The 25,763-nt window shown below is 31.7% G+C and overlaps 2 protein-coding genes across 3 annotated transcripts; one reads left to right on the plus strand and one right to left on the minus strand.

Moving 5' to 3' along the window:
• Nucleotides 1-943: 943 nt before the first annotated feature.
• Nucleotides 944-18,424, plus strand: LOC117156964 (scavenger receptor class B member 1). Its single transcript, XM_033334534.2, has 8 exons — nt 944-1,722; nt 11,542-11,797; nt 12,126-12,267; nt 15,699-15,899; nt 16,146-16,370; nt 16,608-16,770; nt 17,236-17,480; nt 17,692-18,424. Exons 1-8 carry the CDS (start codon nt 1,509-1,511, stop codon nt 18,037-18,039), a joined length of 1,794 nt encoding a protein of 597 aa, XP_033190425.1. The 5' UTR covers nt 944-1,508; the 3' UTR covers nt 18,040-18,424.
• A 1,414-nt stretch (nt 18,425-19,838) lies between these two features.
• On the minus strand, nt 19,839-25,116 carry LOC117156963 (ATP-dependent DNA helicase Q5). Of its 2 annotated transcripts, XM_033334531.2 has the most exons (13): nt 24,084-25,116; nt 23,838-23,962; nt 23,551-23,715; nt 23,292-23,468; nt 23,035-23,214; nt 22,829-22,934; nt 22,636-22,747; nt 22,331-22,558; nt 22,062-22,256; nt 21,852-21,975; nt 21,509-21,781; nt 20,217-21,429; nt 19,839-20,142 (listed from the first exon to the last, which is right to left on the minus strand). In XM_033334531.2, the coding sequence occupies exons 1-13, from the start codon at nt 24,169-24,171 to the stop codon at nt 20,093-20,095; spliced, it is 3,036 nt and encodes a 1,011-aa protein (XP_033190422.2). In that variant the 5' UTR covers nt 24,172-25,116; the 3' UTR covers nt 19,839-20,092. The 2 variants fall into 2 exon arrangements, with proteins under 2 accessions (XP_033190422.2, XP_033190424.2); XM_033334533.2 differs by lacking the exons at nt 23,551-23,715; nt 23,838-23,962; nt 24,084-25,116 and having other exon boundaries at nt 23,035-23,234; nt 23,292-23,414.
• Between the last annotated feature and the right edge of the window lie 647 nt (nt 25,117-25,763).

Genomic DNA, 25,763 nt, shown 5'->3' on the forward strand with positions numbered 1-25,763 from the left:
GTGATAATATTCCCACTAGTAGAAAATCAACCGAGGCGTCAAATAAATTTCTTTCGAAACGAAGATTATCTGCGTTTGGGTTGATTCGGAACGATACGCAACATTTTGGCAAACTTTTTCCTTCATTCTCAGAACATTATGTTCTGCCATAAATGAGCGAATGCTTCGTTTTGTTTTATCGTTTTTGTAACATACACGAGGAACTCGGAGACGAAATGGAACAAGGACGGAGAAAATTTTTGATTTGAGAAAATTGCAGTAAAAACTGCATAAAGTTAAATTTTAAGAGAAAAATCTTTATGTACTTTAAATAAAACAAGTCCTACTATTTTTCCTGATCTCGTAAATTGTATCATTCTTCGCTAAGTTGCACGTACGATATCAATTGCTAAACAAACATTGCCCTAATGACGCCATTGTTCCACAAATAAGTGAAACAGTAATTTTCTAGCTCCAATTTCCTCGATTGTTTTTACCGTTCATACTAAATCTGGCATATACACTAACAGAAGCCTAACCAACACAAGAAAATCAATTTGTAATCTTTTCAGAAGCGAGACACGGGAAAGCGACCCCAGCATACAAACTGCCTACTTCTCGAACTATAGAATCTCGAACAAATCGCGCGTCGAATAGCTTTCCCCGCGTTACGAACCTGCCCTGAACGATAAAGAAACGGCCGGACATCCCCTGACTGGCATATATGATCGATCGCAACAATATTCCATTGACCTTTGATCAGTACAACCGAGTGGTACGTTGTAAGTGTCGCGCTGCATTATCCTTCACCTCATCTTTCTCAAGCAACAACTGATCTTTCCTACCTGGTGGTGGGGCACCTATACGACTTGCTGAGTGGCCAGTACTCCACGTGCTACGAACCGCGAGTAGCAGGTTGAAAGGCAAGTGGGGGTCGAGAGTGACTTTAATACATTTTTTGAACTCTGCTGTTCCATGGTTTCGTCACTTTTGTACAGAAGCGCACACGGTTCGCACCGAGACCGAGAGAACAGTTGATTGTCGACCGAGAACGATCGAGTGCACGATTCTTCTGACCATTTATGTAGCGTGACGAGTTAGAATCGTTCAGTGATCAATCAACGATCGTCCAAATCGAGCTATTCGTTGGTAACGTTTTCACGAATTCAAATCGTCGAATTTCACGAAGAAGAATCTTTAATCGACTCGAGAACTGTCCACGATCGACTATTGGACACCATAGTATCGTTAAAGTTATCATACAGTGTGACTGAAGGAACCGTTATATAGTGTATTGAACTTGAACTTTATTTGAGTCGAAAGTTTGTTACGTGGATGTTGATTCGTTTCTACATCTGATTTGTTCGAATTTTTTTTCGTGAATTCTCTGTCAAAGAACTGAAATTATTATCATGCAATTTTCGTAACACGCCAAGTGAATTATATATAATACGAAATCTCTCGTGCGGGTGCCTTTTGTTATGGACTTTCTTCGCTAACACAAAAGAGATTGTGCCTACTGTTACGCCATGAAGGAAATTACGATGATATGGAGCAAAATCACCGGTCGACGCTACTCGAACGTCAACGCGAATCAAAATCAGAGCGACTCCAGCGAATCCGAGGAGATGGCGATGAGTCGGAGGGCAAGCGATTTAAGAAGAAAGTCTTCGATTGTCATGAATCATTTCATTAATACGGCTCTCTCGGTGCATACGCATAAAAGGCCAAGTCGATGGAGAAGTAAGTAATTGCTTTTAAATGCGGAAATTGTAAATTCAAAAGCTGCACGGTGAATTCGTAATTGTCTCTTTGTTAAGTTTCCATTCGACGGGACGAATTTATAAATGTTCATATACTATAGTCTGAATTGTTGATTCGAAAATTAATTCACGCTGAATCTTTCTGTGAAAAATTTATAAGATAAGATAAAATTAAGTATTAAGATAAAATTTGTATTACTCTCCATTCAAGACATTAAATTTCATACAATAAATACGTTTATATCGCTGATAATGACGATGACGAATCGAAGCTGCAACAAATCAGGCAATTACAAATCTACCATAAAACGCCAATTTATAGAATTTCCTGAAATTATCGAGTGTATCTAACTAAAAATACGATCGCAGTGCAAATGATACGTATTTATAGCAAATATCAGTGAATTCACGCATTCACGGTAAATTATGCATTATCATGGTGTTATTCGACAAGTGGATGCAACATCAAGTAATGCAATGAAATGGAATGGTATGACACGACTCTTTTTTATAGAATAATTATAATATATAATAATATAATAATAATTACTTCCTAGTATAAATCTATAATCGTGCAACATCTTCATGCCAACGTTTCAGTTATCGCCTAAAATAATCGAATTACCGTATCTGATACAGTTACACGTGAGATTCGTGAGATAGAATTCGCCCCCGGCTATTTATGCTTCGATTATTCTTTGTTGATTTTTATTCAACGTTTTATTTATTACGTAAAGTCACATCAATTCTAATCCTTTACTTTAGATAGATCTAAATAATCGTTGTTAACAAAGAGGGAAGCTGTTTATTGAAGAAAGAATTATGTTAATATCGTGGAGCTAATTAAATGACAGAAGAATTAAGAGATCATAAAAAACAGTGCTTTTTACGTTTCGTATTGTTTTTTGTCAATTATATGCCTTGTATAACTTTTAAAAATTTCTGTCACTCATTCGTAAATTACACTGCAATTATTCTGGACGTTACTTGCTCATGTAACTTCTGACTCCAAAGATTTCTGGTATCTATTCATAGATTATATTTATCTAGAGGAACGATAAAATTAAATTTAGGACATTACGAAGTTTAACAACCCCGTTTCGACATTTTTTAACATGAGATTAAATGACATTCGGACTATGGAATACAAATAAAAAATTATAAAAATTTGTCTACGAAGTGAGTGATATACCACTCGGGTAGTTTATCAATGAATTTACTTTTGATATCGCTATCGCCTTTCATTTCTGTGTCAAATGTCAATAAAACATTTTATGGTTATTAGTAAATTGATAATTTTATAAACAGATTATATGTTTGATGCGTTGCAAATATACGCTAAAAATCATAATCTATTTTCGCCATATATTCATCATTTATCTATGTCCTATTAATATTGTACAGCTACGTATGTATCATTCGTTTATTAGAAATGAATGAAGAATAATGCTGTAAAATTACTATTATTGCTTGAAAAATTAATGGTTCTTATTTAAAAGAGTGAAAATAGCGAATAGTGTAGAAATAGTGAAGATATTAAACCAATTTTATGAAAAGTTTTCAAATATCTTAATAGGTAGATTAAAAAACATCAATTAAAGACAACAAAATTTCCATAATGAGTTACAGCTAGTACAGGTTACAAGTTTTAATTTGGAAAATGAGCGGTTCTCATTCTCTCTTTATTCGTTTATGATAGCCGGTACGTGTGACAAAGCAATCGCAATTCCTACTCACTGAGAACAAAGGAAAAAGAAAGGAGAATGTCCGTCTCCATATGAAGATTTCAATGAAGCAATAAAAAAACGGCACGCGTACTTTATGCTAATAATGATTATCCTTCCTGGACACACGCGTCGGAGAATCGCAAGAACGTCATAGAATCCTCGAATATGAAAAGCTTCCTTCTTCGTTCAATGCCGTATAAACTGGTGTTTTAACAATACAAATTAAGGTAATCTTCTAATCAGAATCTTAACTGAATGCATATTCCAAGTAACAAGATAATCTAGCTTTTCCTCGAGAGAATAAACCTTCTGATGAATTACTGCAATGATTCACTAATGAAATTTTCTAACGACTTTATGTGGCTTATTGTCATTTGCAAATTGACCTGTAAAAAATTAATAAACTGAATGCTATTATAAAGTAATTTAATATACCTAATAATTCAGAAGAAAAAGAATGGCAAGAAAAATGAGTAAGCCAGTAAAAGATAAGCAGGCAATAACAGTCAATTTGTCATTCCAAATGGCGACGACTCGAACTTCTTCGAAATAAAGTTTTTTGAAATTACGAATTCTTGAAGATTCGAACGGATAATCTGTTCACTTTAAAATCGATGAAAACATTCAGAGTGCACTGAACGACGGTAAAATACATATCTGATAAAAAAAAACAAGAACATCCAACGGGTCTTTATTTCGAATTCAAAACATTTACTCGTCACTCGTAATAGCTAGATCTTCGATATACGGCTCGATACACCACAAGAATCTATTAACATATATTTTTGCAGCAATATTTAACGTGACTCATTTCTTCGAAATCAGATAGCATAAGTAGTAACGTAACCAATATGTACAAAAATATTGACCACTCTCATCTCAGGGTATTAACATTTTTCACTGAAGTAATCGAGTTATCGAATATTTATCACATTCCCATGTAATACGTATTACCAGAAACTTACAAATGAGGCCGCGTTCCTCAAGAAATGCATCATAGCTTCGTTAGTATTAGTGTGCATTCATATCTTATCAGTTTGCCCTTAAACCTTTGATAAAGTTATCTGTAACGTTACTGAATGGTGCATTTTTCCTGTGTATAGCTTCATTGTGGTTAAGATTACTTGTTGAATACTTATTCAAACTTGATAGTTGAAATGTCAAAACATTTTCAATCACTCAAGTTGAACTATAAACAATCCCTTGCGTGACTAGCGATACGTTTAATTAGAAAAATGGGTGCATATCTTATGTACTATATTCGAGTGGCATAAAATGGCATTCCAAAATTGTTTTTCTACTAAACTTCTAGAGAACGTTTTCTTTCTTTAAGAAATAAAAGGTAACGAAAACGATGCAAAATGCTAAAGAGATTCACACAGGATAAATTTAATTGTTCTTGACAAGCACGAAAGATTAAAGATCTCTAAAGAAGCTGTCGGTAGCTTGCTTCTTTTCCATCAAAGTAAAAACTAATTTATACATATTTCAAACGCCTCGATTCGGAGTTCTTATAACTTGGCAATGGTATTGAAATCGTTTATAAAAGAACAACCGGATACTTCCACCAAAACCGGTTCATCGAGACGAAAAGGGACAAAAATAAAGTATCAGAAACTTCCAGACACCTCGCACGTATCTATCCAACAGCATGATAAACGATGCTTAAGGAATTTTTTAATGGTATAATCTATTATTAACTCATTAGCATTTATATTTACATTATAAAAAATAAAAAAAGGATGGATGGATAAAAATAAAACCAATCGAGGCCGAAAAAGATACTATCTTATGATGACTGGGTTAATTGCATTAACGTTTGATTTGTAGGGTTATCAACACGTTCAAAAATAACGGTTATTATAGTGGTTGCTTCTCTAATTTGGTATTTTAATGTAGTAGGCAGTCTCCTGTCGAACGCAAGGTTATTCTTTCGTATCGCCTTAGCTTCGATAAACCTGTTCTTGTAACCGGTGCAACACAACATTGCCATCTACCATTTTCCCGATGCGGTTTAGCAAGGTAGATAATAAAAAGAGTGACCAATTTGCTTGGTATGCAGGAAATTATACAAGTAGACGAAAAGATGAAAGCAAAATCGGAGAATGAAAAACCATTAACGTCGAACAGTATTCTCTCCTTAGATCGAGCTTTGCTTCTTGACGAGTTATTTTACAGAAAGAACTCATTCCGATCGTCTTTATCAATCATTTTCTTTTTCTTTTTTGATATTTATATCATACTTACAACTGGGTCTATTGAACCAACCAGCAGCAATAACAATCATATCGTTGTAAAGAAATGCGTTTCTTTTTTTACGATCTTTAACAAAAATTTACCATCTCTAACAGGCTATTTTATTCTGATACATTTGAATACGTATAAGTGCATTAATTGTGTTAGGAATTCCTATCGCATTGTAGAGTAGTCCACATAAATCGGGATGTATAGTAAAAACATTCATTTGAAATTCAAAAAATATGAAAACAAGAAACAATCAAATTTAGAAATGCTTAAATTTAAAAATCAAATTTCCACGCGTATCTATCAGAAAGATATCTATTATATCAACGATATAACGTTAAGAAGTTGTTGAAAACTTTTCAGTTGTTTCCTAAATTCGCTATTTCTAATGACAAATACGCTGTTTCTCGCACTTTCTATATCCTTTCCTGCCTGTTATTTATCACCTTCTTTTTTTAAGCCCACCATCAACCCACTCACCCCTCCGGCCCTGTTTAGTACATTACTACGGAGGAGTGCCCGGATTTCTCAACCTCGCGAAAGTGTTCGCCTTAATATTGAATTAATATTCAAGAAATCTTGCATACATCATAAGAATAAAAAATTGAACGCCGATCAAATCAAAAATCGAAATATAAAATCAAATAAATCAATACATAAAATCATAAATATAATAAATAAATAAGTAGATAGATAAAGTCAAGGAATAGCTATTATTTACCACCTGATAATTACATTAGGAAAATATATGGTACTACCTCTATCTCATAAATTTATCGCATTGCAAAGTACGTCCAGTTCATTTACATGGCGTTTGCGCAAGGTGGTTCCACTTAAAAATACCAACGCGAGACTTCGTAATTTGGTCGTTCGTTGCTGGCATTTGATGTACCCATCGGAATGTTAATTCAACGCATGAGAATTGACGATTTTTACTCACTGAAAAAAGTCAGATCCTAAATTAAGCGAATGGAACGTGTCTTGCTAAATCTCTCACCTAAGGTCACACGATGCACCTGCTGAAGACACGAGAAAAGAATAGGAATGATGAATAGTGGAAGGCATGAAATAGGGGATCTATAGAACTTTTCAATTGATCGAACGCTTGTGAAATAATAGAAAGGGGAAAGATCACGGTAAATGAATTCTCGTAATCTGTCATTACGCGAATATTTCAAAACTACGAAACAACGTTGTTACGCATGCAGATGAATTACCACTTTCTAGAATTTTACGATCTCCTCTGATACAGTGAAAACAATATCCTCAACATACCTCTGCAAAGTGCTTGTTTTTATCTGGCCATTTTATCTAGCATTTTAGCTTAACTCTTAGACAAGATTACCGAGTAATACTTACTGCACATTTTATGGGAATTCCTACATAAGAATAGAGAAGAATAAAGAATATAAAAATACGCACTATGAAAGATCAAAATATTGAATACACGCGCTAATGAATGCTGCAATCTGAATGAAAATTACATATGAATGAAAATTATGAAGTTACGAATATATTTAGAAGTCTCTCAAGTGAGTGCGTAACTATAAAGAAAATAAAAAATAAAAGAAGACAAAAGTTATAAAGACGTACGATGCATTCAGAATCGCGATCTTGATCTTTCATTCAAGTGGCGATTGCATAAATAAAATGGAGGAGAAAGATGACAATAAAAGTACCTGCAGTACGAAGTCGGAACCTAAGAAAGGTAGACTCGGCACGCAACTAAAACATTTCATTATTACCTTGTTCACATTGCGAACAAGGTTCTACAAAAAAGAAAAATTCGCACGTGCCATACCTTCGTTGGATTTATTTACATTACACAACTTCGCGAGTCGCGACCGGTATAAAAAGATCCATAAACTATTAAACGAACGATGCTTCAGGTTGCTTTTGTCTCAAAGTGCATTGTTCGTTGCAAGCAAATGATCGTATGGAAGTCATCAACCAGCTAATCTGACAATAAATTGTGTGCAGTCACACGTGCAGGCGTCGGTTAACCGATAATGCTATGTATCTAGTTAATGAACACGAGCTCGCATTTCGCATTGACGATAAGTGCTGTAATTACGTATTAATCAATGTACAAGGAACTAATTCGAAAATGAGATCAGATTGAATATTAATATACCTTTTTGCTCTAACCGATAGATAATAGAATCTTCGTTGATTCCACTAATATGATACTATAGTATTTCATTTTTATATCAATTTTAACACCAAATCAGTGAAAATGACTGCTATTAAATTTGCTGTTTTAGCAATTACTAAACACATGCGAGTATACGTTAATTTTATGGAGATCGAAGCATGATTACATATATGTGCTTATTAATTTTTATCATATTGCTTAATGTATACCTTGCTAAAGAATAACTACGTTTTTTATAAAAGTAACATGTAAGATATAATAGTAAGTGAAGTCTTGTGATTAATAATCTACAATTTACGTGATGATTTGTAACATTTTGTTGGAAGATTGCTATAAGACGGCGTCGTTGCCCACGAATAGATATGTATTTTGTAATTTCCTGTTCCGTGTATGGAAGCTAGATGTTTCGTCAAAGTGAACATCCACAAAAGAGCCGCGATTCCCTGGATATAAAATATAACGAGACACGGGGCAAATATGCACTTTCTATTGGATGGCGTATTTGCAGTCGCGTCCCGATTACCGCCGGAAAATTATTACCACATCGTGCCGCACTGCCAGCGATCTTGCAATAGTCGAGAGCAAAACGATTCCTTCTACGAAACCTATAGGCCTATAGAGTATTTGGTAATCTTCGATCACTCACCAGAATTTTAGTATTCATATATCGAACTTAGCGGTGTTCGTTACTTTGAAATGTCAGAAATAATTTCCAATCATCAACGAGCTCGATGACATAAAATAATCGTTCCTCTACGTAAAATCATTTTAGGAAATCATTCTCATTTCTTTATGATGTTGGAAAGGTTCTCGTGCACACGCTTATAATTAAGTACTTATCGTTAGCTGTCTTTTTCTAGCTTACAATCGCCGCGAGGTGTTGATACTCGAAACATCTCATTAAATTTTCATCTCCCGAGAAAATGACGTATGATCAATCCGCGTCTCGCTACTTTTATTTTTACATTTTCTCTCTTATCACGTACTACGTGACAATTGCACGGCGTGTTGCCGGAGATAACATCGTACGATGTATTAATTGAGCGATTATCTTACGAGTTGAAGTTATTTATACCAATCGATTATTTATAACGATCAATTTCTAAGTCTAACCTGTCTAATTGCCATGATTAGCTGAAGTCTCAAATACGTTACCGAACGATAGAGGAACAGGATCTAATTTCATAATACTTTACAGATATTTGGACAGTCTTACACTTAAATCGTATTCAAAAAATTCAATATGATTGAAGACGACCTATATCGATCGACAGGTATGCACGTCCTTCGAAGGAACGCACGGGGTTCGATATTTGCGATTGTATTTCCGCGACACATTAGTATTCCTGGTGACCTACGAGAAGATTACTTAACGGTTACCAAAGCAATCGGTTACACGTTCATCGTTTTTCGATGAATACCATGGGTGTGTAACGCACAGACAGTAATAGTGCGTACAATTACGTAAATCAGGTGGTTCAACTAAGTCAGTCTCGTGATCAAGTTCAGAAAAAAAGAAAAACAGGAAACAGAAAATGCGCAGAAATTAAAAGTAATCAAAGATCTAGACGATCTTTATCCGTAGGATTTTACATATATGCGATATATTACACGTGGCCACTAAGCCATTAAATTAGCATATCATTTGCACGCCTAAATCACTGTCTAATTGTTTTCGTCATTTTCTACTACAGCTACTTTTCCATCGTCGTTTGATTTGAAGATAAGAAAGAAATCAAAGCCGCGTAAACGTGATCAAACAAAAATAGAGATTTATGCAAAATCCAGGGCCATCGAGTCCTTCGTTCCTAATCTCGAAAACAATCAAGCCTTACGTAATCTTCTTTTCTTTCGCTCGATAAATAACATGTATGCAAATTCCTGATATATCACAATATACCGTTTAAATAAATTTATTCCGCCAAGGATTCCGACAACATCACGCTAACACGTAAATGCTTGACGAATAAATAAAACTGAACAGATCGTTGATTATCGTGCATCGATGCTTCGATCTCTGCTCCCTTCCATGAGAAAATGAACTTTTTAAAGTGTCCCTTTCAATATCAATCCATTAGTATTTAAGAATTTTATATTAGTATTATATTAATATTATATACACTTTATATTAATATTAAAGAATTAATATCTTAATTTAGATGATTTCGCTTAGGCATGACGAAAATTATTTTTCATCGGAAATTATCATTATCGAGATGCAAAAGAAAATATACAAAATAACTTTTAATTATTCGTTTGTTAAATTTTTCAAATTGCCATTTACAATCAAATGATTAAAATATCGACCCAAAACTAACCAGAAGTATAGTTAGAGACCTTAAACATCGAAATCAAGTACATGTTACAACCTGAATTGCATCAGCAGATGCACTTTAACCACTTCGTAAGACTGAATAGGTGAACATTTGCGTAATGTACATACATATTTTCCAATTGATATTAAAAATATTCACAATCGAAATAAACATCAGTTTATGAAAAAAGGTATAATACGGAGGTAAATTCCTTTAAAAAGGACGCAAAACCTCGAATATTTTCTTCGAGGCCTGATGAATATTCTCTTAAAATTCATCGAACAGTTTCATGTGCACAAGCGACAAATTTTAGAATGAATTCTCGTGTATTCCAAGTACATATATCTCATGCAAATTCGACAAATTGTCGTCCGTTCGCGGCACGTAATATTTTGAAACAAGTCGGAAGTTCTGGTCCTAGACTGTATAATTCGAAGCTCTTGAAGGATACGATTCTCTAAAAAATGGAAGGATTCATACCATGACATTTGTCCGCGTTTGTTTTTCCCCGAGCGAGCAAGAGAATACTCGATACTTTTAAATTCTAGATAAGCAATATATTCGGACAATATTCATTATATAATTACACAATTTAAAATTAATAAGTAAAAGGATGATGAAATGAATAAAAAACATAATTTTAAAAATGGTTACATAATTCTCACAAGCCTAATTTTCATTCGACGATAAATCAAGACATAGATCACTTTTTATAATGTCGATTCCAACATACGAATCATTTTTGTTGTAACTTCACCAATCGAAATATTACACTGGGGCTCGTAGCTCGATCCAAACAGTGTTTTTCACAATGTCATACAAAATAGGAAAAGCGGGTTGCTGTGAAATTACGTAAGACGATCTAGAAAAAAAAGTTAGATGATCGTACTTTATCCAGAAGAGTCATGTTGACGCAATTGATTACCAAACAGGGGAAAAAAGTCTTGTTTCAGCCGCAAATGATGTATTTATGCACAAACCGAAAGTTCGCTTTCTACATTCGACAGGCATTTGCAACTATAATTATCTAAATTTAAAGAAGTCACAAAAGAGTCTGTCAAAAATTTTCCATCAAATTTTATTGTTATTTTAGTTCAAATTATACATTAACGACGAATATAATAATATATTTTAGTCATGATACTGTACGTATTCAATAGATCAGTATTTTTTTAAATTCATTATAAAAACGATATAACGATCAAGAAATTTTCACACCTACTATGTATCCCATGTCGACAAATGACATGATAAAACGATCCAATCAACAATCTTATCATCCGATGGAATCAAATATTAATTATTGCGAATCGAATGCTCTAAAATTCTCACTCCGTTAATTTTTCAAAACCGTGCAGATATTCTCATGCCGATGATTTTGGGATTCTTTGGCATTACCATCGGCTGTGTTCTTATGGCGCTCGATCCATACGAAATAGTTTTCCGCGCGAAGGTGATGTTCAGCCCCGGAGGTGAAATATTCGAAATATGGCGAAGACCGAATATCGAACTCTACCTGAAAGTCTATCTTTTTAACGTAACAAACCACGAGGAATATTTATCTGGCCAGGAAAGCAAGCTACGATTCCAGGAAATTGGACCCTACGTTTACCGGTAAGTGTATCAAGTTATTATACCTAAATAAAACTTAAGTGATTTAGAGAAATTATTTCGAGCACATTAAGTATATACAGTTAATTTAATTATAAATTATTCGATTCTATAATTTAACCATGACCAGTATTGTTGAAAACAAATTAAAAGTTCAATTGGAAGGTTAAAAAGCTGTAACGTTCTTGTTTAATTAGATAAAATTTTCAACAGACTATTTTTTAAAGGTGCTACACGTAAAAATGAAAATTTTCAGTCGTACATAGATATTTAATTTCAATTTGAAAGCCTCAATATCTTTCTTTAATGTCGTAAAATAATTGATTTTTAGGGAATCGTTAGAGCACAAAGATATTCAGTTCAATGACAATGGTACGGTGCTGGCATATCTACATCACCCGTTGCAATATATACCACATATGAGCAATGGAACAGAAGAAGATATAATGATATTACCGAACATCGCCTTATTGGTAAGCGAAACTATTTAATTATATACTTTTATGGGAAGGAGAAACTAACGGATGAGAATGTTTCACACAATTACCAAGACAGTCTTATTTAATGTTGATTAATCTACACCAGTATGTACACGTGTATGCACGTTGAATCATAGCGAAGAAAATCTCGAAAATGAATGAACAATTTCGGTGGTTTTATTAATCGACATATGCGATTCGATAAATATAAAAGCTAAATGTCAATTCCATCTGAAACTTTTTAATTTACGCATTTTCGAATTTAAAAATCGTCAAATTCGCAGATATTTGAATTTTCATATTTTCATGACGACTACAAAAACCTATTAATTTACAGAATGCAAACAAAAATATATATTCATAAATATTTCCAAAATTATTAATATTTCATAATATGCATATGCACAAACATCGGATAATTCACTCAGTTAAATCTGTTTAGCTTCTATTCACTAACTGTTCCTATAAAGAATTTCTATAAGGTGTTCCTATAAACCTATATAACCGCATATAACTGACACACACATACTAAATCATATGATAACCTTTACCAGGCTCAAATGAATCAACTACAACTAATCATTCTCTACACTTCAACTTAATTAAATTTCAAGGTTACGAGTTTACTTAATTACATTGTGTTTTAGCATATTTATTCAGCACTTGCGCTTTAGTATATAAATTCATCGCTAACAGAGTATAAATGTATAAGCCTTATGAACCTTTATGTACCTTCCTTTAATCTGATAATCGCATAATCATAGTTTAAAATGTTAAGAAACAAGTAAGTCATCCATCATTAATAATTCATTTGAACTTGTAGTAGTATCGTGTTATATTTTTAATTGTATCAGCAAGTTCTCAGCAAATATCAAAATTAGAAAACAATCTTTCAAATAAGATCATTTGATTATACTCGTTTTCTTTATTATGAAATGATAACTTTATTGCAACGTAATTGCGCAGAGAAATTATTATTTGTCAACATAGAACAATATTTGATAAGGAGATATTTAATAGTACTCAGAATCAGTAAAATTTCAAGAGCAAGAAATAATATATTGATAAGTTGCATCCAGCCGTAGAATAGCTGCCAATAGGGTCAATGATTCATCAAGCACGATTCCTTCACGAGTATCACGGCTAAACTTCCGTTTTCTTCTCTTTAAAGAATTCTTCGTTGAAATGAAGAAGAATATTTTTTTCTTAAAGCAAATTCTTTATTAGATGAAAGAAATACCATATCTTACAATATTAAGGATAAGAAAAGAAGCACGGAACAGGTTAATGTAAATAATTGGAATGGAGATATATTCCATCCCAATCGAGTCTTCGTCACAGAAATTGAATAGGATATTCATTAGAAGCAGAAAGCTCAAGGTCTACCGTTAAAGCAGGTTACAGGTCATCGTGACAAAAAAGACGGAAGTATTATATAATATTGTGTTTGAATTCTGCATACAGAAAGAAAGCTAATCATGAAAATTACATGTTGTTCAGTAATGCACGATTAATTGAATCAGTGTATTTGGTATTATTCGTTGATATCTCCACTTCTATAAAAACATACAGATACTCTAGCAAGATTGAGGCGTAAAAGAGTACCATATTTGATATATGTGATAAATAAAACTTTGGTTAAGTAAAGTGGTCCAAGGTGGTTCACCAGGAATCGAGAATATTCGAATCTATTCATTTCCTTTAAAAGAATGTCCTACTAAAGACACGAAAGCTAAAGGTAGAGAGGTGGAATAATGCCGTAAGGTAAAATACTCAATTTTAACTGCAAAAAAAGTCTATTCTCTCGATAGGAAAAATTTCAAGTTGTAACTAACAACGACGTCGTAAAATTTTACAGCTATATCATGTTCCATTACAATGAATACTAAAATTCAACTTTATATGTGTTGTTTATAAAAGAACATTTCCTTGAAACACAGAAAAATACCGGTTGAACGAAATATTCCGCGTGACACATCTCTGTTTCCCTAGAATTGTATTGCATTCGAAAAAAACCGTGATCGCCGACGCATACACGGTAAATTTCCATTCGACGCACGAAGACATTCTTGACGAATGCATCATATTTAAAGCAAGAAAGCATCAAGTACTTGAATCAAGAGAATGTTTCACCATACATTTAGGGTGCTTTTTTAAGGCAAAATTTATACAAATTGTTTAAGAGAATTAAACATTTCATCAATAGATTTCTTAGCTTTACGCAACATAATAACATACTTCGTTCGATTACTTGCATATTGACAATGACTTTATAAAAAGTGAAGTAATTCTAAAATATTGAATGTGCCATTAGTGGACTGGTAATAATCAAAAAAGACTAAAACGTTCAATTAAAAACTTATGCATATTATTGCATGATCATAAAAACTAAACAAACATTACGATCAATCTAACATCAGTTATTATCTTTTTGCATTATTTGTATCTTCTATAAACTTTTTATTAACAAGTTTGTATCAAAGAAAAACAAATAAACCAAATAATAATAAGATCCAAAGAATCCAAGAAATGCAATATTCTCATCGTACACAACGTGTTTTATGACCAGTCCTCTCCAGTGACTTAATCATCAATTTCCGTTATTGCAAGTACGTCTATATCAATGAACACGGATAACAACATCCTCTATAGTGTCCGGTTCTAAATTATGTTCTTAGAAACATCAAAAAGAACGATTGTTACGTACAACAACGAAGAGGGAAAGCTAAATGTGAAACCGAAAGTGCAATTTCCTCTTCAGAACATTTCAGTAATTATTCATAGCAGTCGAAGTATAAAGAAAAAATTTATCAATGTATATTCGTGTGTAGCACATGTACCAGTGCGCATGCATACAAATGTATATATGTAGTAAAAAAAATAGTTAACGCAAAGCGAGATCTTCTAGTCGTATACATAGATCGGTAAATGCATGTAATTAAATGCAGCCGCGTGAATGAACTTTCAGACAGAAAATGAAGATGAGGGAAACCCTAGTTCGGTACGAGGACAAAACGAAACGGCATAATTAAGTCGCCTAACAGAAGATACGGGAATGAATAATGTTCTCTTTAACATTTTCCGACAACAAGTCATCGTTAATTAACTGTAGAATACGTCGACCATGAAAAATCACATTTCATAATAAAGAAGATTAATTATATCGCGACACAAAAATTGATGAGCTTACAAATGGAAGAAAAGAAAATAAATAGCTAATTAATAGCGAGCTTAGACTGTTTCATCGCTAACATTCACAAATGTTTACACTAGCGTCAAATTTATTTATTAGAATCCGATTATATGTATATCTTGATAATAATCAGGAAGCTATTTTATTCGACTCTTCGAATCTTTATAAAAGGATTCAAGTGCAAAATAATTTTTCACATTTTTATGAGATAATTCTCTTTTTTTCATTTCAGAGTATCACAAACGTAATGAGGAATTCTGCCTATCTAACCAGATTAGCATTAAATCTACTAATCGTTAACACGAATTCGTACCCTCTTGTACGAATGACTGCTAAAGAATTTATGTTTGGCTACAAATCCACTCTTGTTACACTTGGCAATAAGATGATGCCATCGTGGATCAAATTTGACAAACTAGGTCTTATTGACAGAGTGAGTTTCAAATTCTTAACAACTTTGTCTGTTCAATTCTTTTGAAAATTTATTAATTCGCAATTATATTAATAAATTAATTCACAGACGATTATTACTTTAAATTTTAATCAGGTCCTCTTGAAAAATATTAACTAACAATCTTATAAGCTTCTGGAAAGTCGCTACCCTTTTGCTAGGTATCACTTCGAATCTCGACTGTACATCTGATTTTGCAGAGATTTTAGTGTTTCCTTTTTACTACAGATGTACGATTTTGAGGGTGATTACATAAACGTTTATACCGGCGAGAAGGATATACGGCGGACAGGTTTGATTGAGAAGTATAATGGTGATGTAAATTTGCCGCAATGGACAGGAAAATGTGCAAATGTGAAGGGGGCTAGCGATGGAGCAAAGTATGCAAATTACATCGAGCCGAACGATACCGTATTATTCTTTAGAAAAAGCCTCTGTCGCAGTGCCACCATGGTAAGTTGTATCTCAATGCTCGTACACGTTAAACACTTGAGAATTACATATTCAAATAATTTCATAATATCTTGTAATATATCTTCGAAGGATCCTCGTACTACTTTGAATTACCATTGACTTATGAAAAGAAAGTTATTATCAAAAATATAGTAAATAGTATATAAAATATTAGAGGTTAAGTAGATGTTTACTATCGAAGGGTATAATAAGCAAGATTAAAACATAATTTTACAGACACGAATTGGAGAAAAAACAATAAAGGGTTTGCATACATATAAATATACATTCGTCGAAAATATAATGGATAATGGTGCTTACATTCCGGAGAACAAATGTTTCTGCCGCCATGGATATTGTTTAAAACCTGGCTTAATTGATGTCACCGACTGTTATTACGGTAAAATGGTTTAAATGATTATAAAAATAGCATAAAAAAATATATATTTTACATTGACGAATATTAAAAATGTTTCAAAGTATGGATCGTATTAACATTAAATCAAAAGGTGTCGTTAAATTTTATTCCCATCACTCATGCTAACAGTATCAATTAACATAGTCAAAATAGACAGATTGATAGTTATAGTTTGATAGAAAAAAGATCCATTTAGGGAGATAAATTCCTATATCAATCGTAGATATACTCTAATTGCTTTAATTACCAAAGAAGAATGAATAATTCATTCATACTAGTAAATATTAAAAAATTAGTAGATACATGAGTAAATACACTGTGTAATAATAAACAATCGATGACATCTTCGTACAACCATTAACATTAAGAATATGGAGTTAAAAGAACGAAAAGAAAGGAAATTAATTTATATATTCATGTTGATTACTTACCTTCACAATGATGCAGGATTTCCAATTGCTCTCTCGTATCCACACTTCTACAAGGCCGATCCAAGTATCCTGGAATCTATCGAAGGGTTAACTCCAAACCGTGATGCTCACGAATCTTTCGTATATATTCAACCACAGTCAGGTCTTCCGGTAGAGTTTGCTTTCCGTTTTCAAATCAACATGGCTTTGCAAAATATCGGACATATGGCCAGAGTAGAAAAATTCGAAAACTTCGTCTTACCATTACTGTGGTTCGAAATCGTAAGTACTGAAAAATATCGAATTGCAAGTATCGAACATATACCTTCAATATCGAATATATCAATAGCATTGATATCTCGACATTCGGATTTATCAAATAAATTTAAATAATCCATGATATTGTCAATATAATATAATAAATACATTATAAATATAAATTTTGTAAAATTTCCCATAAAAATATATCTAATTTTCAATATATTTTTTCCAGGGAATGTCCAAATTGCCAACATCGATGCTTATTCGTTTCTGGTTCTACTTAAATTTCTTACCGGTTTTTCAAAGTATAATGATTTATTCTTCGTTGCTCATTGGCCCTATACTTATAGCTCTCGGTGTTCGCAAAATCTTCGTACATCCGAAAGAATCAACGTTGACTACCCAATGGTTCGGCTCTCAAATGAAAAACAAAAAATTACAATTTTTTAACAGTAGGCGAATGTCGTGCAAGATCGACGAAATGGATACTTATTACAGTTCGTTAATTGAATCAAAAGAAGAAAGCAAAGAATCCGAACTAACAACGGACTTACCAACTTTGAAAGAAGATATCGTGTAACCATCAACATCCGGGAAAACTATAGAGAGGCTATTTCCCGCGTAAAATTGATGTTCGAAACCAATGGGAAGCATACAGATTATTTTCAATCTCGAGATACTGCGGTCGATACAAACGAAATATCGAATTCCACATCGATAAGTAAGAAAATATGTTTATCTTCGATATTTCTTAAACTGGTTATAGTATCGTAAAATTGAAATTTTATTTATTTATTAATGCACTGTGATCTTAGAATGAAAATATAGTTGCATAGTGTATAAAATATGAAATAATTGATAACCTTTTTCAAATGGAATCGCAAAGTGGTAAATAATGACATCTTGTTAAACAATTGTAATTTTACTGATTAAACGACACAATACAAACGGTGCTAATTCAGAAATTATTAGTTTCTACTTTTACGTATAATTAACATCTTTTGTTATTGGAAAATTGTTGATGGGTGCAGAAATTTTTATTATTAATATTTTGGTGATGGTATTTTATATTTATAATAAATTTCTCAAAGACCGGTGCACTTATAGATAAAGAAGCACAAGAGGATACAATAATTTGCATAAAGGGGTTTTCTAATTTTATATAGATAATTAAGTGCATTAAGACTGATATTATAGACTGGTATAGTGATTAAGTGATTTATAATACATATAAATATTAAAAGAAAAACATGAGGTAGTTGGTACTTCATTAACATAACCAATCATGTTATCATATGTAATATAATATACAAAAAATATCAAGTTTGAATAGCATCGTTTGTAATTAAAATTGAAATGGATTTAGGAAACGGTAAAGGGGATTGTGGATTATTTGATTTTGTATATTTAAAACATATTTATTGATATCATAGTAATAGAATTTTATTATTAATTACATATACTAAATAACTATATACTGCTCTTTTGTTAAGAGCTGTTAAAAGTATTATATTATATTAATCATAAAAAGTGGTAAAATATACATATTATCATCATAGATTCTTTTTTATCAATGATAAAAAAGATCCTTATATTTTTATTATTAAGTGCAAATTCTGTCATTGAACTTCAATATAATTGGTTGATACCATATCCATATGATATGATATAATGATACCAGATTGCAATGTTATCACATATTCATTTATTTCGTAATTTCACGTATGTACAATTAAATTTGTGATAGTCTTCCATTAGTTTTAAGTAATTATTAAGACGTTTCTAACACTAAGATTTGAGTTTTCTAAAGAAAATTTATAATTCTGAGATTAGGACTACATTATTCTTAAAATATGACCAAATGTACTATTTCCCCTTTTATATCAAAGTATTTCAGTTAATTCTCTACTTGTAAATATTGTTCAAACAACATTAATTACGAATTTTCAACATATATAGTATTCACATTGTGTATAAATTTTTGAAGTTCCCATAACATAAGTATGGATATTTCTTTAAATATTTCATCACTCTTGCCTCATTTATAGATCTAAATAATAATTGTAGTGAACTAAGGAAATAGTATTCTTATAATATGCAAATAAATATATTCCTATAAATCATGTTTAGCTTTAAAACAATAACAATTTTTTGTATACATAAATTCTATTTCCTTGAGTTATATATTCTGCACAATTTAATGGGAATAATGTTATGTTCTTTACAAAAATATTGAATTCTTGCCAGTGAAATGTTAATGATACATATAAGTATTTGTAAGAATTGCTCAATAAATAATGTTTTTAACACAGGGCCCCAAATTTATTTTGTAATACAATGCCAACATATTCTATAAGCAAAAATAAGAAACTGTAAGCATAGGCTCATAAATACTTTATTAAAAACTACAGCGGTTCGATTCTACAAATACAAAAATTTCAATAAAAAGATACATTTAATGATACACTTAAGAAATTCGAGTTTTAATTTACAATTACAATACCGATATAAATATATATAATGAATAAAAAATTTTTCTTAAATCAAATTATGATTTCATATCTATACAGGTATATATACAAAATTTGTGTAATTGTTTATAATATTCAAATGGACACTTGTGACAAAGACTATTAATTCTGTGTCATATATTTTGCAACAAATTGTTGTATTCCCTCTTTATCTGAAACATTTACCGTCAATTCAAAGTAATTGAATAACATAAAAAGATGAAAACTTTTTAAAATTGTACATTACCAAATATTTTTTTTCCAAGGAGAGTATAATGCATTTCTCTACATATTTTTGAAAATGCCGTTCGATCAGGGATACGTTCAGATGGGTAATACTTCATTAAATATGATTTTAAAATTTTTACAGTTTTAAATTGTGTAGCTTTATCTGCAGGTACAAGTTTCTTTTTATCTTTATCTGTGTATTGCTTTAAATGGTCTTTCCTATCACGTTTCTCTTGCAAACATTTTTTTATTTCTACATGTTCAACTATTATGCTTTCCTGTTCTGACATTTCTTTTCTTTCTATATCTTCTATTGTTGTAAATATTCTTTTATCTTTAATGTCTTTGGTTTCAATTTTTTCATGATTAATTTTATTATTTTTATCGCTAAAGATTTCATTTATTTCAATGTCTTCAGTATTGGTAACCTTTTCCTCGTTAATTACAGAACATTTTTTTTCTTCAAACTTCACCTTTTTATTCAATTTTGTATTTACGTTACTTTCAAATAAATTTACATCTTTACGTTTCTTTTTATTTTGACATTTTGATTCTTTTTCAACCTCGATATTAGTACTACCGTTACTCTCATTATCTTCTATAACTACAACAGAATTTGATTTTGTAGATTGCAAAATTTGCTCATAAACTGATTTACTTGCGGGAGATGCTTTTTTAGTTTTGGGACTTTCCTTTGCGGGTTCTTTCGAAAATTTTCGTGACTTTTTATTGTGATCCTTTAGTAACATTTCTTCGTGAATCTTTCGAGCGCATGTGAAACCACTTAATGCTTGAAAGTCAGTAGTCTTGTGTTGTGTTATAGCTTTTTCACTGTCTTTTTTTGTGAGATAACTATTTTTAACAACCACATCTTCAGTAAAAGAGAAGCAATTTTTACTAACATTGTCTTTTGATTCTATCATATTGATATCTTTATTATCGTCTTGCAAAATACTTGTCTCGAATATATTTTTCTTATTAATAGGCTTGTTTTCCAATATTTTTTCGCTTTTTTTTAGTTCTAGAGCAGTCTTAAATGTAGGGCATAAAATATTTTTATTTGCTTGTTTACTTAACTTATCTTCTGTGTCATGTTCTAAATGACTATTATTTCTTTCTTTATCATATTCATTAAAATATTCTAGTCGCTTATTTTGTTTACTTTTTGCGTTAAAATCGCGTAAATGTTCATGTAACGTATTAGAACTGGTACATTTCCGTATCGAAGAAATCTGTATTTACCAAAAACTCAAGTTATTAAACATCATGAATAAAGTATGAATGAATTATATAAAATGCCAAATTACATACCAATTTATACATATCAAATTTATATTTATTTGCAATTTTACTGCTGCATAACTCTTTATATTCAAGATCATATGCTAAATCATGCATATCAGTCTCTTGAATTTGTCCTTTAGATTCAGGAAAAACCGCTTCATAATTATCCAGTAAGGCTGATCTCAATTGATTGTAGAAATGTTCACGAATTTGCACAGCTAAACCTTTTATTTTTATATCAGTACTTTCAGGTGCACGTACATGAGATTGTTTAGCATCTTCACGATTTTGTTTTTTTAACTAAAGTAGGAAAAATACAGATAAGAAAAACGATAAAAGAGATATAAGTCTACCCTTTAGATATATTTACCTCGTCGCTTTTATTATTATTTCTCCGAATAGCAAACTGTTTTTCAATTAATTCTTTTGTTTCCCGTTTACTTTCAGCTAATAATTTTTCCCTTGAGTCTAATCTCCCTCCATATTCATTTTCACTGTAGATAAAAATAATTAAGACTGAGATAATTATAATTTAGTAAAAAATATATATAACCGTAACATTTTAAAGTATATTACTTACTCAACATCATACTTTGGTAAAGCAATACCATCTAAATTGCTACTGGACTTAGGTTGAGATTGTGATCTAGTTTGACACATTTCAAACTTTGATATTCTTTCTTGAACAGCATCTTTCTTTTTACATACATCACACCTATCTTTGCATGGAGGTGGATTATCTCCAAAATATTTAGAAAACACGGCATGTCTACATCTGTAGAATCCATTAAACCGTACTTAAATCTTTGTATATAAGAGGATATTCATAGATAATATAATAATTCTTACTTTGCTTCAAGACAGTAAGAAACAGCTTTTTCAAAATTTTTCCAATTTAATTTTACAAGCTCAGACTTTTTTCGCGTAATTTCTTCTTTAATAAGAAATGCAATAGCTGAATATTCTTTATTACTAAAATAAATCCTACAAAATGCTGGTTTACCATCCCTGCCAGCTCTACCAGATTCTTGGTAATATGCTGCTATATTTTGAGGAACTGTCCAATGCACTACAAATCTGCACATAAAATTACAATATTACTATCAAATGTCAGTAAAAGTGACATACACTTCCTATAAAATAAAATAATTTACCTAACAGAGCCCTTGTCTACACCCATCCCAAAACTACATGTTGCTGCAATAATAGGTACTTCACCAGATGTCCATTTATTTTGAACCTCATTACGTTCTTGATTTTTTAAACCTGTAGAAATAATTATTAGATATTACTAGTTATTTTATCATTGTTAGTTTCATGAGTATTAGGGATAATAATAACATTTACCTGCATGATACGCTAGAGCAGGTATACCAGAACTGGATAATTTATGTGCAATTATTTCAGTTGCTTCTTTTTTCCTACAATAAATAATGCCACAATTTTTTTTGGCCTGCAATTAATTTTGTTATATATGTTACATATTATGTACTTATGTATGTTACCTAACATATGTTACATATATTATAAGTTTATCATGCACAATAACTTACTTTTGGAATGGATTTATCTTGGGAATCAAGAGCTTCTATAACAAAATTTCTTAAATGTTCAAATGGCTTATCTAATATTTCTAAAAACCATACATCATAATAAAGATTAGGTCGAAATACAGGAACTGAGAATATGGCAGGGTTTTTCATATTTAAGCATTGGAGTATATCATCTTTCACCTATAATAATATATTTCACACTATTTAAATTTTAAACCTTTGTAAATACCTTAAGTTTATAAAGTATACATACTTACCTCTTTTGCAGCAGTAGCTGTTAATGCAATTATGGGAATATTAGGACATAATTTTTTAAATTTTCCTAATTCTCTATAACTAGGTCTAAAATCATGACCCCACTGACTCAAACAGTGAGCTTCATCAACAACAAAATAAGATAATGCTTTTATTTTGTTCAATCTTGTTATTGTGGCCTGTAGAAAGGTAATTTGAATAATCAATTAATATGCATACAGCCATTGGAAATTCTATCACAATTGTAAATTAGTCATTTACTTGAAAATGTTGCTGTGCGCCCATTTCAGGAGTAACATATAATAATTTGATTTTTGGAGAATTAGATGCCAAATCTTTCATTATTGCATTTCTTTCTTTAGTGGATGTATTTGAATTCAATGAGTTTGCATTAACTTTCTTACTTATTAAAAAGTCAACTTGATTCTACAATAAGAAAACATTATATGATAGATTCAGTTTGTTTTTGGATATTCTACATTTCTATATGATGCTCATGTATGATACATATTTGTAACATATATGTGTATATATATATATATATATACCTTTATTAAAGCTAGTAATGGTGAAAAAACAATTGTGATTTTATCTTCTTTCATTAAAGCTGGCAATTGAAAACAAAGTGATTTCCCAGATCCAGTTGGCATACACACAAATACATCTTGTTTGGCTAAAAATGTTTAATTTATTGTAGTTGATTTATTCAGAAATATTAAGAATAACAACAAATTTTAATGCCGATAAAAAAATAAGTAAATTCCACATATTTGTTATTTATAAATGACATCAACCTTTATAAACAGCAGTGGTTGCTTGTTTCTGAATATCACTTTTAAAATCATCATAACCAAATACAGACTTCAGAACAACTGACAGCATTTTATCCCACAATAAATTAAATTCTTTAATCGTAAAAGTGCAGAGATACAATTATTGCTTGTACATTATGCAAAATAATTCTTTTTAGTTTTTATCCTTGTAGACTAAACTTATAAATACGCTACTTACAAAACCCGCCATGATTATGAGTATAGATAAAGTCACTATAAATACTAGAATACTATAGCCCATTCAACGAGACCAGAGTAAACTTAAACAAAATATGACGTTGTGACTCCAATTATTGGCTGCCGACTAGTGAAACTCTGTCGACGCTAGTTACTAATCACTAGTCGGCAGCTATTGCAGTCGTAGCAATCAAATTTTAAGTTTAATGCCTCGTCTCGTTGAACAGACTGTATATGCATACGTTAGAGGATTCATATGTTCTTTTATGATAATTTGGTTTGGCAATTAAGTGGTATGCGGATTTTGTCAATAGGTGGTCTTAGCACATTTTTTTGTTTTGTCAGCGTGTTCAAAGCACCTAACCTGTATTGCGTTTATTTTGTTTGGACTTCCACCTTTAATTTAGTAAAAAAATTGTATCGATTAGTTATTTAGTTTCGTTTTTACCCCAATTTAAAAATGAAAGAGCAAGACGTGCATTTCAGACATATTTTATTGTATTATTTCCGAAAAGGCAAGAACGCATCGCAAGCACACAAGAAGTTACGTGCCGTATATGGGAATGAAACCTTGAAAGAATAGCAGTGTCAAAATTGGTTTGCCAAATTTCGTTCTGATGATTTTTCACTGAAAAATGTTTAACGATCTGGCCGTCCAGTTGAAATTGATGAGATCCATATCAAGGCCATTATCTATTCAGATAGTCATAGCACAACGCGTGAGATTGCAGAGAAGCTCAATGTATCGCATACACGCATTGAAAAAAAATTAAAACAATGGATTTTCTCAAGCTGATGAGGGACCCATAAATCGAGTTTCTTGGCTATGTCAAGAAACTCGATTTATGGGTCCCTCATCAGGTTAAGAAAATTCATTTGACGCAACGCATTAGCATCTACGATTCGCTTTTGAAACGCAACGAAATTGATCCATTTCTGAAACGACTGATTACTGGCGACGAAAAGTGGGTAGTTTATAACAACATTAATTGGAAAAGATCGTGGATGATGCAAGATGAATCAGCCCAGACGACACCAAAAGTTGAGATTCACCAAAAGAAGATTATGCTGTCAGTTTGGTGGGATTATAAAGGAATTCTGTACTTTGAACTTTTACCAAGAAACCAAACGATTATTTCAAACATGTACGTTCAACAACTCGCCAAACTGAGAGATGCAGTTCAAGAAAGGTAGCCCATTATGATAATGCAAAGCTCCACACATCTTTGGTGACTTGCCAAAAATTATTGGAACTAGGTTGGAATGTGTTGTCACATCCACCATATAGCCCTGACCTTGTGCCTTCAGATTACCTATTTCGTTCCATGCAGAACTCCTTAAATGGTAAAATTTTTAATGACGCTGATGTAAAATCACAATTAATTCAGTTTTTTGCTGGCACAAATCAGAAGTTTTATGTACATGGAATTATGACACTGCCTGAAAGATGGCAAAAGGTCATCA

Source organism: Bombus vancouverensis, chromosome 10 (genome assembly GCF_051014615.1).
Source record: "Bombus vancouverensis nearcticus chromosome 10, iyBomVanc1_principal, whole genome shotgun sequence".
Lineage (NCBI taxonomy): Eukaryota > Metazoa > Arthropoda > Insecta > Hymenoptera > Apidae > Bombus > Bombus vancouverensis.